Below are 16,181 nucleotides of genomic sequence, written 5' to 3' on the forward strand. Positions count from 1 at the left end.
TTAGAGCATGGTTTCACAGCCAGCGGTAACATTTTACAACATCAATCTATCAGCCATGCTGGCTGCTTTAGCAATTCAGATAAATACAAAACTGAAAAGGTCAAAACCAAAATAAATTAAATATATTCAATGAAGTCCAAACATTAAAAAATTCCATCATATTGATATATTTGAAGCAGTAGAAAAACAGATCAGTTTAAGTAACTGCCTTCTACACACCCATTTGGCATGCCTACTATGCTGAATATGCAGTTCCAAAGTAAACTATGCTCACATATTGTTACTGACAGCCTCCAGCAATCCTAGTATGGTCTGACTACAAAATAATAGATTACCCTTGTGCCAGTAAGGCACAAATTCTATTTATGAGATCATTCACTCAATTCCCAGCCTCACCCTCACCTCATCCCACCCCATTAAAATACTTATTCAACAGTAAGAATGAAATATTTGAAGACAGAATGTCTCTTACAGTTTCAATGCAAAAGATGTCTAGATATGAAGGGATTTTTCTTAATACATGCTCTCTTGTAAGACAACAATGAACACTGGAGATTTCGGTACAGATTCATGACTGTAATGAATATTTAACTATAAATTGCAAATCAAAAGAAAATAAATATGCTTACGTTGAGAAGGCATTGTTCTGTTTTTCACACCTTATTCCTTTGCAGTTATTTGGTTCCTCTGTAGCATTTGTCTCATAGTAAAAGTATAATTGATTCAGACCATTTGCAAAAGCTAGTAGCACCAGACAGTATATGAATAAAAACTTCAAAATATCCAACAGCATACGTCCAAGAGATATTTGGAGAGGTCCCAGATGAGAATTAGCAGTGAAAAGTGAAATTAAGCGAAGGGAACTGAAGATGTTTGCAATAGCAAATAATGCTTCAGCAACAAGGGTAGGGTGCCACATTTCCCAGTCCTCCCGTTGGCGTGAACCACTGTACTTTAAACAAAATAATAGTGTCAGTATAAAACATGGAACAACTTCAATCAGCTTGATAAAGGTCAATGACTATTTATCTGTCACAAAAATAAAATATTCCATTGTACAAATCAGAAAATGATTGGAATAATCTCTGTTTAAAGAAACGTTTGTTTTGTTTTACTGACCTCTGCAGTCTAAATATAAAGTCTCCAGTTATTATCATATATCAGATATCAATTTCAAAATACAAGAATATAATGATTTGCTGCTAAATTATTGTCATCGACATGGGCATTAAACCACAAATGACAGACTCAATGACTGCCTTTTCTTACTGTTTCACTGATTTATTGGAACAGCTGTTAAGCATAGTGTCTGGGTGCTTACAGGTACTATATATATGTTGTATTTTTAGACATTTTTACATTCAAAAAGATATCTTATTTCTCTGAAAGCCTAATGATTACTGCTGTGAAAATCACTGTTTTTAATTGATCTGGAAATGATGTGCAGGGTAATCTTTTCTTCAAACTCCTGTTTAATTACTGGATGCTGTTAAGTTAAAGATGGAAAATAGAGCTCAAAATAAAGCATTTGATAGATAAGGAGTGTTTGATTTTGCAGAAGTATAATGCTATATTTTGATGGACAGTTTTGAGCAGGACTACTTAATCTGCTTATTTTTAATATTTTAGAAATTTAAGACTGTTCAGCAAAGCTGCTTAAACTATAGGTTTTGTCAAAGAATGAAAGAAACACGAATGTTGAGTATACAAATGTGGGTTCAAAATTTCCATAAAATAACAATCGAAATGCTTGCTTATCAATTAATATTTGCACACCAAGCATTAAGTTTAACCACCCATGAGTTAACATATCCTCAGCTTTGTAATGTGATCAAATTCATTTATTAAAGCTTATATAAATAATCATAGTTTATTACAAACTAAAGCTAAGATTTAAGTATTTGTGTGTGGTGGGATATAACACAAATTGTGAGCATGTATCAGGCAGGAACTCAGAAAGGCTATCCTCAAACCTTCAAAATGTTGTTGTGGTAAAAGGCTAGAAACACAATTAGACACTGCTTTATTTTTATTTGCCTGATTCCACTAGAAATGTCTCCTAGTCAATGAAGCATGTCATGCTCAATGCTTGTAGCAAAACGTCTTCCAAATAACATTTCACGTTCTTTACTGCTTATACCTCTCTCTTTCTCCTTTCTTCTTATCCTGTCTATTATTAATGTCTCTCTTCTTTCACTTTTATTTACACATGCCCATTCTTTATATCTGTTCATTCTCTTCTCCATTCTTACTTTCAGGTGATATTTTCACACCTTTCAGCTGTTTTATTGTTCCTCTTTCACCTTGTTTGTTTTTATCTTCCTTGCTCTACAGCTCCTCTTTCATTCTCATTTTTGTTCATTTGCTACCAAAATTCCCAATCTTGCCTGTTTCTTTCCTCCTACTTTATTGCGTTTGCCCTTTCCTCTTTCTTTTACCCATTACCAAGCTAAATTAAGCAAGAGTTTTGGTGCTCTGATTTATTTTTATTTCCCCATCTGTAATCTATTGGAATCAATATTTTCACTCAACAGTATCTATAATCCAAGAAGTTATCGCAATGTTCAGCTGCAAAGAAAGAACGAAGTAAGTAAATAAAATAATTACCTTAACAAAAGCAACAATTTTCAAAGAAATTGTTGCTAGGTATAAAGAATTCATTACAAAATCCATAAGGTTCCACCAGTCATGTATGTAGTCCTGAAGTCCACCATCCCACATTTGTTTTACTTCACCCCAAATGAAACCTGTAGACAAATGGAAAAAAAGAATCATCTGAAAATGTAAGTTCTAAGCGCGAATGACCAGCCAGCTGTCCCTTTGTTAAATGACTCAAAATCATATTCCTGCATGTATTTATCTTTCCATCTGCTTGAAATTTATCAAATTATGAGAAGGTATCAGAAAGACTATTCACAGTAATTCAATTTTGAAGGGTCTTTTTTTGTCAGAATAACAAGCAATAAATCTAAAATCATGGACTGGTTAAAACCAAATACACATTACATTAGTGCATAAGAATGGTCTGCTTCTGTTAATAATTTTAAGAACAGTAGGTAGATGTTGGCCTTCACTGTCTGCTAGTAATCTGGCAGAGAAAGCTTCCTATCCAGCATGAAATCCATCTGGTTTTACATTCCGTTGAAATCTATGAAATGAAAATCAGGTGCACCCTATAAACAGGTGGTTGTTGCATTCCCCCAGACTACCACTTGTGTGGCAAAGCCAAAATTGATTTAAACAGACCATGCTAAACTTTTTATTTAAGTAATTTTGACAGATTTTAGTTAAACGATGCTGTTTTTGCAACAATATAATAAAGTATAAGCTCTATTAGGATTTCCATTTGGAGTTTTCTGAACATTGCTATCATTGCAACAAAGCAAAACTGCTTTATGAATATACTCCAATATTAGAATGTTGGAGTTCCTTATAACTGAGAGAAGTTCACAACCATCTAATTTGCATATTGGAGCAAGGATACGTGGACATCATGAGTAAATACTTCTCAATATTGAATCATAAATATTGTGTAGGACCACCAGGGGGAACTTCCCTTTTCTTCAAATGATTACATAAAGTTATTTACATTCACAAGAGAGAAAGCAGAACTTGATGTTACTGTCTCATATAAAAGACAGGACCTCTGACAGTACAGCATTTCAGCATTACTGTGCTGAAATGTCAACTCAGTTTTGTGCCGATGTTTCTGGTGTCAGACTTGAACCCACTCTTTTATAACTTAGAGATCCACTAAACCACACCCAACACTAGCAAGCAAAGTATCAGTAGGAGCATCAGTATCTTCAGTTCTCCAATGTGTAAGTTTGACATCTTACATTGTATTTAAGTCAATATTTCTAACCTAAACCTCTGTGCTGTAAGGAATGGAGTGATATACATGACAAGTCTCATCCATCCAACTCAGGCTACCAGCAGATCTGTACAATGGTCTTGATGCAATGGGGTAATATTTTCAAGTGTATGTTGGCAGTGTACACGCATTGAAGTCAATGGACAGAAAGAATTAATTTCCTGATACATACTGGAAAAGGAAATGAACATAAGAATGTTGCCACGAACAAAAGATATTATTGCCAAGTGAAGAAGAACATATATACAAAGAACTGTTTGAATAATGACAGACTTCTTAATAATGGTCTCATCATAGGATGGAATTGTTGGGGGAGGGTGAGGTCATGCATAATCAGAGTTCAAGGAAACATCTTTATAAATAGAGATTTTATTTTTCACTTAAGACTAAGAACAGCAGAACAGCTCAAATAGTAAAAACTGTGTTTTTAAAAAATAAAACCAGGATTTTTAAAAACAAAATCTATTTTTTAGAACCTGCAAAGAGAAGCAAGAATCACAAACACAAATTTCTAATAGTGAGGGAACCGTACAAAAATGGGAAATTAATTAGCAGTAATGAACTGCGTTGAATGTTTAATGGATAAATCTACATACAAGCAGTGGGAAGTATTCAAATAAGTTTTTGATGACACAAAACCAGTGCATACCCCTAAAAGGCATAGATTCCATTTGTGTAATTAAGCAACCACGGCAAACAATTAAGCTGAACTAAAAGGGTTATACAAATGTAAGGAGAAGTGAAAATTAATTGGCTGGGAGAGCTGTAAAAAGCAACAATAACTACAACACAAGTAATACATGGCACAAAAAAAAGAAATATTAAAATAAATTGGACAAGGGGTGTCATAGCTACAGCAAATTGTTTCCTAAATCTATTAAGAGAAGGAACATATTGAAGGAGAATGAGCACTAAATGGCAGTTACAGCAAAGACTACAAAGGACAATGTGGCAATGGCAGATCTGTTAAATGAATACCTTGTATCCATTTTCACAGTGAAGGAAGAGGACAAAATACCAGCAATACAAGGGAACCTAAAAATAATCCAAGGGAGGAACTTAGTGGATTTAATGTAAGTAAATGGTAATGTAGAAAATAATGGGTCTGGAGACAAAGAACTCTCCAGCATCTGATAATTTCTGCCCAGAATATTAAAAGAAATGTGTTAAGAAATTGAATATACGAAACTTAATTATGCAAAGCATAATAGATTCTGAAATTATGCCTTTGGATTAAAGTTAGAAATGTCAATCTATATGTAAGGAAAAGAAAAATGAATTGCTACCTTAACGTTAGTTGTGGGGAAGTTACTGGAATCAATCACCAGAGAAATGGAAGATAGTGGCTAATGGAGGTGGCAGAGGTCCCAACCGCTCGCTGGAGAGACATCAAGAAGCTGCTACATTTCTTTTTGGGAAGGTCTGCTGTTAAGTTCCACTCAGGCATTTAATTGAACAGTGGCAGGCTTTCCCAGGAATCAGGTTTTCCCAGCTGCAGAAACCCATCTGCCAAGAACTGTCAGTCAATTGGAGGCTGGAAGCTTTATTGAACAGCAGTGCCACCAGGGAAGTGGTGTGTATGCTAGTACACCTGAGGATTAGTATCATTGCTGTGCTTCAGGCCACAGGTAAGTAATTTAATACGAGATTATCAGCAAGAATGGAAGTGCACAGAATTGTAAAGCAATGGTGTGACATGAGTTAATATTAGTTTGAAGAGAGGAAGGAAGCAGGGGATGTAATCTGATTGGTTGGATGTGACGAGTAACATTTCCTAGGGATTTGTACTGGGCTTTTCACGGTACATATCAATGACTTAGATTAAGGAATAATGTGTAATATATACAAGTTTACAATTGTCACTAAATTAGGGAATATAATATGTTATGTGGATGAAAGGAGAAAGCCACAAAGTGACACAGGCAAGTGACATGACAGAGAAAACTATGCAGCACCTATAAAGAAACAATTAGTATTGTTTACCTGGTTACAAACCTTTAGGGATTGAACATGACTTATATTAAAGTTTTCAGTGGAAATAGTATACAAGTATGTAAGTTAGTCATGTAAAATTAGGTATGTTATTTTCTGGATGTACTCATGGAATTAAAACAGACAATTGCCAAGTTAATGATTTCCCACCAGAAAAATAGCAGAAAAAGGATTTTCATATGAAAATGGTAAGCTTCGTGTCCAAATGCTATGCAGAATTATTTCTAAGCCCTTGCTAATGAAGTATTGGGGCCTATAAATACTGCAGCACTCACTTTTCTGATTCTGGTTGTCATACCAGATCTCTGATATTGCAATCAGGAAGCATTCAGATATTGAAAAGCAGCTCTGGCAGCATCTGTAGAGAGACAGAGAGAGAGAGACAGAGAGACAGATCTGAGACTGATATGACTACTCTTCAGGGAAAGGGCATAGTGAAGAGGAATCATATTGGAACATTAACTCTGTTTCTCTCTCTACAGATGCTACCAGGGATGCTGAGTTTCTTCAGCACTTTTTATTTTGTTTCAGATTTCTATTGCCCACAGTATTTTGCTCTTATTTGAGTACTTAGATGTGACTTCACTGGGAAAGGAATACTAAGCATTTAACATCCATGCCTGAAATAAGTGTTTGGGCTTTTACATTATACAAATAAGAGGTCTAATGCCTGCTTGAAGCTGGTAATTCAAATATGACGTCCCTGAATTAACCCACATTAGTGTGATGTAGGTACACTGGGTCAAATTAGACCTCAGACCTGCCTGCTAATGATCGTAATTTTTTTTTAACTTCTTTCCTGCCTGTAGAGCTGAGTGGAGCAGGGATCTTCCTGACAAAAGTTTGATGCTGCTTCTGACAATCCCCCAGACTGTTATCATTTCTGAACTCACCCAAGACTACTCCCCGTCTTTCAGCCTCCTGTCTAGACTGCAATTCCCTCTCTTCAGCTGCTGAATGCCTCCTTGCAACTCTGTTTCCCCTCCCCACCCCAGTTCTAATTCATTGCATCCCCTGGGCTCTGATCATTCCACCATCCTCAGGCCTTCAGTCAGCCTTAGCCTTCACTTCACTTATTTAAGAACTGCTACAATGCAAAGGTATCTAATCTCAATCTTCTTGCTGACTGGCTGTTTTTGCCTTGCAAACTGACCAAAGATCCACTATCAGGGACATCTCGATTCTCACCATTCAGGTGCAATGCTTAAAAATGAGCATCCATAAATTTTCAGGTCCTTGTTTTAAACCACAGAACAGATTACATTGTTAATGACAAATTATAGAATGAAATGAGAAAATAAAGCCACAAATCAAGCTGTTTGTAGTTCAGTTTTACCTTTTTGCCTTTTAAATGGTAATTTTTAAATACATGCTCCAGGCAGGTGATGAATTTCAATTTCCCAGCATGAAATCTAACAATACAACCCCAGTTTGCATCCACCATTTCAATAATTTAACCTTCCGCAATTCAGTTGCGGTTTTTAATGCTAATGTCATTAAGTGTAATCAAGATACAGTACGCAAGTCTTGTATGCACTGTGTGATTGATAGCATTTTAAAATCTATCCCTTGTAATATCTACAACCTGCGGTGTTCTGTGACCTAAATTGATCTATTCAGTATAGTGAAAAATTCTGGAAAATTAAAATGTACAATATGTGACTTAGGACTTAGGAACGTAAAATTTATATTTCCAAAGCTGTTGTTCAATCTATTCATCTTTACTGTTGAATTACATAGCAAGTTAAAGCAGCCTGTAATAATGCTTATCTTTCACAAATGCCAACAACCCAATTCTATAGTCTCACTCTGATTCCAGGATTCTACCTTCTTTCTTTCTTTCACATAGCTACCTTTAAAAAAATCTTTCCAACTCTCTTTTGTACATGTTCAAAATCCAATTTTCTCATTTCCTGTTTTGAAATTGTTAATTTACTGAAGTGGATATTGTCTATAATATAAGCCTAATCAATTACTGTGCCTGTGTGCTAACAGGCTATCCAGTTGAAGTAACTAGATCAGTGGTAAGTACCTTGAGTAATCTATCTTTTCCTTAATCCATGACACTGAAGCTAACTGCACCTTTTAAAAAATACATTTTTTTTCAAGATTTTCCCCTTGCAGTCACTTGGACAATTTTCAAGAAATACAACATAATAAGAAAACCGCATCCATATTGCATGAGAGGGGTGTGCTAATGGGTTCACAAGTAGAACCTGAATGGTAGAGGTATTTCCATGGCGAATGCACTGGTTGTTGATGGTTGGCAGTTAACTGTCAAATACTGTTTAGATTTTAAATGAAGCAGGTTGACTCTGCCCAGTCTTTGAGACTGATCACACTGGAAGGATATCTCAAATGTTTGACATAAAGCTAATCGTTTCACACTGTCCAATGCAGCAGCAACAGTGATGATCAGCAGTGATGAAAATGAAGTAGTTCTCATGCTAAAAAGACAGATTCTGCCTACTACATCAATAAATAATGCATCATATATACTTAGTGTGATGGTATATATGTAGCCAGTTGAGTCCAAATCTAGCAGATATTACGAAATAGCATATCCCTGATGCTGTTCACAACACGAAAGTACTGATCATACCCACTCAGTCTGCACTTACAAACTCACCACACAATATCCAACATTAGATGTGACTCCATTAGACAACATTTGCTAAACAATCCTGATTATATAAAGAATTACCCTTATAAACAATTTTAGATTGTCAATTGGGTTAGCCCGTTGTGCTCATGTGTACTGGAAGTCACAAACATTAGTTCACAGGACCCTGTTCTTTGCAGTTAGAATGAATAGACACACAAACTGTATCTGTTTCAACTTGACAAAATGTGTGATTGTAATTCTCTGTTTCACTTCCCACAGGAATGTCTTGATCAATCAGAGTCAACCTGATTCCTTTTAAATTTAGCCACTGCTTGGCAGTTAACTGTCTGCATTCTTCAATTATTATATTCACCCGAGGGTCTTTAGAAGCTCTGAGATTTACAAAGTCGTGAAGATCAAGGTGCAATCTCTATAAACTCCTCTAAGTCATGGATCCACAAATGTTTGGTGCCTTCTTGTAACTGGCAAAAAAAGGCTGTTCTTTTTATGTAAACTCAGTAAGTTTTAAAACTGAATCTAACAGACTACACACCTCAGCTCCCCAGACTCTCGATGCATCTGGGATTCACACATTGATTGGAATTTAAAGTGGGCAATGGGGAGGAATTTCTCCTACTAGTTCACATATTAACCATCACATGCAAATAAATTACCTAGCACCCAGGGAAGTATCATCCATTCAACAATGGTTGGTGGAGGACCTTGCATGTTTAAATCTGTTCGATCAATGTGCTGGGATGCCAACAACAGCAGGAAAAGAAAAGTCAAATATGATGCAGTATGACAGATAAACTTAATAAATGGTTTTCTAATAAAAAGGCCTAATGTGCTTTTTGGTGCTATCAAGTAGCACACAGAAAAAACTGGAAATAGCAGTCCGATGCCGATGCAGGTCAGGAATTTAACGATCCAATGTCGTCGTCTCCAGCCGGGAAATTCATCATACCAGCGGGAAGCAAGGAGTTGCTGACAGTTTGGCTGGGCGACAAACTAGAAGAAAAGGCAAGAATTAAACACTTTTAAAATGTAGAACATAATTCAGAAGAAAAAGTACTGAGAAGGATAAATTCATTTGAAATTAATTTAAAGACATACAGGACTTCAGCTCAGATGGTTAATGCACAAATCAGCATCATATTATAGTTGTAACATTGGTTTAGCAACCTAAGGTATGTCAAAAACTGCATTTTATAATAAAGCATTTTCAACTGTACTGCCTTGTCACCCTAGTGACTCATGGTTAAGATTGCATTTCACTGGCACCAACCTGTCACTAAAATTCTTCATGTGAGATTCCAGCTATTAAGCACTCGCAACCTGTTCACTCGTGGAGAGGATCACATCAAAATCTGATCCTAAGTTTACTGAACCTCATCCACACATTTCCTGCATTGGGTTGTGATTGACAATGACCTGTTTTCACCTCCTCCTTACCCAGGGTCATGGCTACTTTGAGTAATCTTACAGAACTAAAGTCTGCTAAAAGATCGAGTCAATACAGGTTAAATGATAAATCTGGGAACATACTAAACTATGTATTAGACTAGGAAGTGGTGTGCCTCCACTGGTCCATTAAACAATGCACACTAAGTCTTCACTGTCCATGAGGGATGGGGTACATTTTGTTGTAGCTAATAATAATTGCATATACAACTAAGGCCCTCTCCAATGTAACAAGAAGGACCACTCCATGTTTCACAAAGCAGGCCATGTGTGGAACTGGGCGAGACAGTGGGTTGTGGATGCTCAAACTCAGATGATGTGGGAGAAGTGCACATAGGAATATACAGATGAATGTAGGAATATATCGAGGCACGTTCTGCTCTTTTGGAGGCATTTCAAATTGTTTTGGTGTGAATGAAAGCCTGATGGGGTCTGGAAACGGTCTTGCACAGAACTAATCTGCAGATAGCAAATTAGCAGATGACCAGGACTGAGTGCACAATGAAGCAAACCTTTCACAAGGCAGAGTAAGAATTCCACTAGCTAATATGTATCGTTACATAATTCTAAATGAATTAATTTTCCAATTGGTCTTTTTCTCAGAATTTTAGTAGAGTAAATCTCGAGATGTAAATTAAGAATATTGTCACATATAGTAACCAGAGGAATTTCTGTCTCAGTAGGACAACAAAACAAAAAGGGGTTTGGATGTTTTAAGTCTAGTCTTAGCTCGGTTTTTTTTTGTGTGGTAATACAATGCACATGTCAACTGGAAGCAAGTTAAATTGCAAAACCGAATGCTTAGACTTAACTATAGCACAACTGTGAACATGAGTTTATTGTCCATATTCAAGACTAGATGAACTTTCTAGACTGTAAGAAATCAAGTGCTATGGTTCAGGGTGAGATAATGGAGTTCAGGTAGAAGATTGCCCTGATCTCATTTGCCAGATCGTCCTGGCAAATCCCAATTTGTTTATTAATCAGGAGTAAACCTTCTATGATGCCTGGACACTAAGCAATGGTTTGGGCACTGAGCACCAATTGCAAATGTGTACTTTGAGGAAGGTCTGACAAGAGATTTATTTTCTATGTTGTTAGTTGGACCTCTATTCCACTGAGCACCACTTTGCATTGTTGAATCTTGAGCACTATCAGTATTGAATTAACAGATCAGACATAAGTTATAGAATCCAACGATGGGCCTGAAAAACCCAGACACAAAAGAATTTCCATTGTGTTCTGATTTATTTTCCACTGTTTTGAGGATACAGAATTAAGTAAAACAATACATGTGCATTTGACTTTCAACAGCCATTGAAAAAGGCCTTTGGAAATTGCAGCATAGCCATTTAGCACTTAGTTGTAGACCAACCTGCTGCTTTTAAATACAGCAAATAGATATAATTAATCTCCTGTTACTGCTCCAAATTTTGCTCCAACCAACCTCAATTCACATATGAACTGTCTGAGCTGTGGCCCAGTCTTCCTGATACTGAATGAACGCAGTCATCCTGATTTTATTGCAAGATTGGTTTGACTCTTCTGGCCCTTTTGGGTCAGCTCTGCAGAAAATATTATTTTGGACTAGGGTCTAGAATGACCAATAAAAAATTGAATGCTTGAAGTGGAGCAGCACAAAAGATTTTGATTTCTACAAATAGCTGATGTATAGGAAGGGCAGGAGAAGCATGTGAGAGCAATGGAGAAAGGGGATTCCACAGATGGTGATGAGGTGGGTATTTCTGCAACAGTAAATGGGATTCCAGGAAGGTGTGCAGCCTCCTTTGCACTAGGGGTAAGATTGTGATAAAGTGACTGTGAGACATTTCTCTGGAAGAAGGTAAATTGCTCAGAATCATGGTCCACATTGATATCAATGACATAGGAGTGTAGAAAGATGTGGTTCTGAAGGCAGGAAGGTAATTAAATAAGGGGACGTCAAGAACAGTAATCTCAGTACAAGTCCCATGCCACACATTAATGAGCATAGGATTAACAGGATGGATTAATCATGTGGCTAGAGGATGTGGCTGTGGTAGGAGGGAGGTCATCAGATTTCTGAGACAGTTGGAAGGTGGAACTTGTACATATTGTGAGATTTACATCTTAACAACACCAGGACTAATATCCTCACAAGGAGATTTGCTAGTGCCGAAGGGCAGGGTTTATATTAGTTTGTTCAAATTGGAGGCAAGTAAAGCTGGTAACAAGAAACAGAAGAATGTCAAATGGAATTCCAGGTAGGCGAAGAAAAGGTGAAAAGTCAAAAATACAAAGCAGCATTTACAAAAGGGTAGATGATTTAAAAGGTACAGGTAGGGTACTCATAAGTATGCTCTGAAAGCCATTACAGAACCATTACAGAACCATGACAAAATTGAAATTAAATATTGAAGGATATTCAATAGTCAGGAGGATAGGCAAGAAGACAACAGTGGTGTTGCATTCCTAAGGGGTAGCTTAGGTATGTTAGAAAGGAAGAGTCTCGTGTCAGAAAAACAAAATGTGGAATCTGCTTGGCTGCAGCCAAGAAACTGCAGATGACAGCCAACATTGGCAGTTGTTTATTTAGCCATTGTAATGTATAATGGTACTAATCCGGAGATTAGAGAAGCATGCCTTCAGTATGCATGTTGATTTAGTAACCTAAATGAACACTAATACTGTGAAGGATGAGCTTCTGAAGTATGTTTTTTTTGAGAGCAGTATATTAACATTGTGATTACAGACTGTCTGTTCTAGATCTACAGTGTGCAGTAGAAAAAAGCTAACTAATAATAAGACTGGTTTCTCATAAATAGCTCACTATTTCTCTCTCCCCATTGATCTGCTGAAGATCTCCAGCACTTTTTGTTTTTACTTCAGATCTCCAACATCTGTAGCGTTTTCCTTTTCTTTGAGTGGATAATTAACAATTATTCTTGTAAAATGACCTTTAGGGATAAGTGACAATAGTATGATAGAATTTTGCATTATGTTTAGAATTTGGATATTCACACTGGTACCAGTTAGTTAATTGTGAACAAAGGAAATTGTGAAAATATGAGGGCCAAACTGGCTGAGGTGGGAGGAGGCAAGATATTAAAAAACATAATGGTACTTAGGCAATGGATAGTCTTGAAATATTTATTAGATAGTTTATAGCAAATTTTACATTCCTTCAAATACACAGGGCTTAGTGGTTAGCACAGCTGTCTCACAGTGCTAGGGACCTGGGTTTGATTCCACCCTCTGGCAACTGTCTGTCTGGGGTTTGCACATTCTCCCTATGTCTGCATGGGTTTCCTCCGGATGCTCCCGTTTCCTCTCGGTCCAAAGATGTACAGGTTAGGTAGATTAGTCATGGTAATTTGCTCATAACGTTCAGGGATTGCATATGTCACCATGGCTAGTATAGGTTTACAAGGAGAGGGCAGGGGTGTGGGATGTACTGGTTGTACTGAATGACAGGGCAGGCTCAAAGGACTGAATGCCTTACTCCTGCCCATGTTGGTCGACTGAAAACGATGATGTGAACTGACATGATCAATCAGTGACTTAGCAAGTCAAGAACTTTATTACTACAGGAGCGGTTATTACTGAATCCATAACAGTTTAGAATGGCTTCACACAGTATGCCTTTGATCACCAAATGTGAGAATCTAGGGTCTTGGTGGCCACACCCTTTGAATTAAAGGGAATTTTGAAGCAACACTCATCCACAGTAAGAAAGTCATTCGGGAGCTAATGCACATCTTATGGAATGGAACACACCCTGATTAAGTTGACATGCTTTGTACAGCTAGGTCTTCTACAACATCTACCAGAAGTTTCAGTCCAGGCAGAAAACAATACATGCCCAGATGATGAGTAACTTTATGACAATTTACCCAAGAACAGGAGTTTTCATCTAAAGGACATCAAATGTCAGCTTGTGAAGGCTTTCAACTGCTTTCTCCCATTACTGAAGTTTGAACACCAAGAAGATTAGATCACATATTGTAAAATAAAACTCTCAACTTTTCCTCCAGTTTGAATTAAGATGATGAACTCTCTCCAATTGTAAGAGATGAAGATTGAGTCTTTTTCTTCTCCTAAGATTCCTAACCATCAGACACACTGAAGTTTTGAACCTAAATATATGCCACTATATGGCCTAGCTTCATCATTCCATGAAGTAGATCTTGTCGAACGCAAGATCTTTGGTTCTTGTATATACTGGATTACTATGATATTCTCTCAGATCAAAGACCAGAATCCTTAAAAAGTAGAGCAGTTATGGATTCAGCTTCACAGTGAGATGACACTGACAGGGATGTGCAGGTAGATCCTTATAATTCTGTCCCAAACTGTATGGAACAGAAAAATTGGGAGATGGTGAGGATTTCACATGCTGGACAAGTCAGAGTTTATAAAGTGTGGCGCTGGAAAAAACACAGCAGGTCAGGAGTGGATAGATGGGAAGGAAGATGGACAGGTAGGTCAGGTCAAGAAGGCAGAGCAGAGTCAGAGTTGGTGGATTTGAAGTAATTAAGTTAGTCACCGGATAGGTCCAGGAAAGGGAGGGAGGTGTCAGAGGTGGTCCAGGTGAATTTGAGGTCAGGGTGAAAGGTGTTGGTGTAGTGGATAAAATGTCCCACCTCCTTATGGGAGTACGAAGAGTTCCACAGCAATATTGGCACCAACCCCCACCTTTTCCTCTGCTACATCAATGACTGTATAGGCACTGGTTCATGCTCGCACAAGGAGCTTGAACAGTTCATCCACTATCCCAATACATTCCACCCTGATCTCAAATTCACCTGGATCATCTCTGACATCTCCCTCTCTTCCTGGACCTCTCCATCTCCAGCGACCGACTTAATAGTGACATCTACTTCAAACCCACCCACTCCCACAGCTACCTTGACTACATCTCCTCTCACCACCACCACCACCCCAAAATAAAAACATGATCCCTTACTCCCACTTCCTTAGTTGTACCTGCTTCCAGGATGAGTGATTCCACTCCAGAACATCCCAGATGACCTCCTATTTCCAGGGCTCTAATTTCCTCTTCCCTGTTATCAATAATACCCTCAATCACATCTCCTCCTACTCGTGCGACACTGCCCTCGAACACCAAAATCCCCTAAACACAGCAAGTAAGAATCTCTCTGGTCCTCACATTACACCCCACTCATTTCCAAATCCAGCGTACCATTCTCCGCCATATTTGCCACCTACAGTCTGAGCCCACCACCAAAAATGTATTTCCTCCCACCCCATTTGCATTCCATAGCGACTGTTCCCTCCGCGATTCCCTCAGTAGGACCATATTGTGCACCAACCCTGTCTCCACACCTGGCACCTTCTGCTGTCGCCATAAGAGTTACAATCGCTGCACTCTAACTTCAGTCCAAGGCCCCAAAGGATCATTCCAAATCTGGCAGAGATTTACTTGCATATCTTCATACATCATTTACTGCATCCGTTGCTCTTGATATGGTCTCCTCTACATTGGAGAGACCCAGTGCAAACCTGCAGAACGGTTCAAGGAACACCTTTGGCCTGCACACATCAACCAACCCCACCTTCCTGTGGCCATCCATTTCAACTCCTCCAATGACATGTCCATTCTGGGCCTCCTCCACCACCTACAGAAGACTACCTGCAAACTGGAAGAGGAAGACCTCATCTTCAGCCCTGGAAACCTACAACCTTATGGCCTCAACATTGAATTCATCAGTTTCCAAACCTTTCTTCCCTCCATCCCATCCCAGAGCCAACCCTCTGATTTGGCTCCGCCCTCTTGACCCGACCTACTTGTCCATCTTCCTTCCCAACTATCTGCTCCACACTTCTTATTGACCTTTGTCCATTATCACCATCCCACATTTCCTGAGCCCCATTCCCCACATTTAACAGTCCCCTTTACCCTTTCCTGTCCTGGTGAAGAGTTATGCCCGAAATGTCGACTCTCTTGCTCCTTAGATGCTGCTTGCTTTGCATTCTCCAGTGCCACATTTTATCAAATCTGGAACAGGAACATTCACCACCAATCCTGAAACCTCACAATAATGTTCTACTTTTCTTTGAGAACGCATAAAATCCTTCGTCTGGAGCTCCAGTGACCCTGTCTGTTGAGACAGTAAGAAACTCTGACCTTTTAAACCTTATCTCGTCCTTTCATATTTACTCCAGTTGCTGCCTGGCAGGTGTAGCTGTGAATCTAAATGTAAACAGTGGGCTCTGCAGGGATTTTCACTGAATTACAGTAGACCT

At 38.2% G+C, this 16,181-nt stretch overlaps 1 protein-coding gene across 2 annotated transcripts in view; it reads right to left on the reverse strand.

Annotated features, from left to right (window-relative positions):
* trpc4b (transient receptor potential cation channel, subfamily C, member 4b) overlaps positions 1 to 16,181 on the reverse strand; it is an 85,162-nt gene that overhangs the window by 13,940 nt on the left and 55,041 nt on the right. For both annotated transcript variants that reach the window (XM_060826786.1, XM_060826788.1), the window contains exons 4-6: positions 9,146 to 9,482; positions 2,608 to 2,747; positions 630 to 952 (exon numbers count right to left, since the gene is read on the reverse strand). In XM_060826786.1, the coding sequence (XP_060682769.1) occupies positions 630 to 952; positions 2,608 to 2,747; positions 9,146 to 9,482 (800 nt within the window). The remainder of the gene's footprint in view (positions 1 to 629; positions 953 to 2,607; positions 2,748 to 9,145; positions 9,483 to 16,181) is intronic.

The sequence above is a fragment of the Hemiscyllium ocellatum genome, chromosome 6 (assembly GCF_020745735.1).
Source record: "Hemiscyllium ocellatum isolate sHemOce1 chromosome 6, sHemOce1.pat.X.cur, whole genome shotgun sequence".
Lineage (NCBI taxonomy): Eukaryota > Metazoa > Chordata > Chondrichthyes > Orectolobiformes > Hemiscylliidae > Hemiscyllium > Hemiscyllium ocellatum.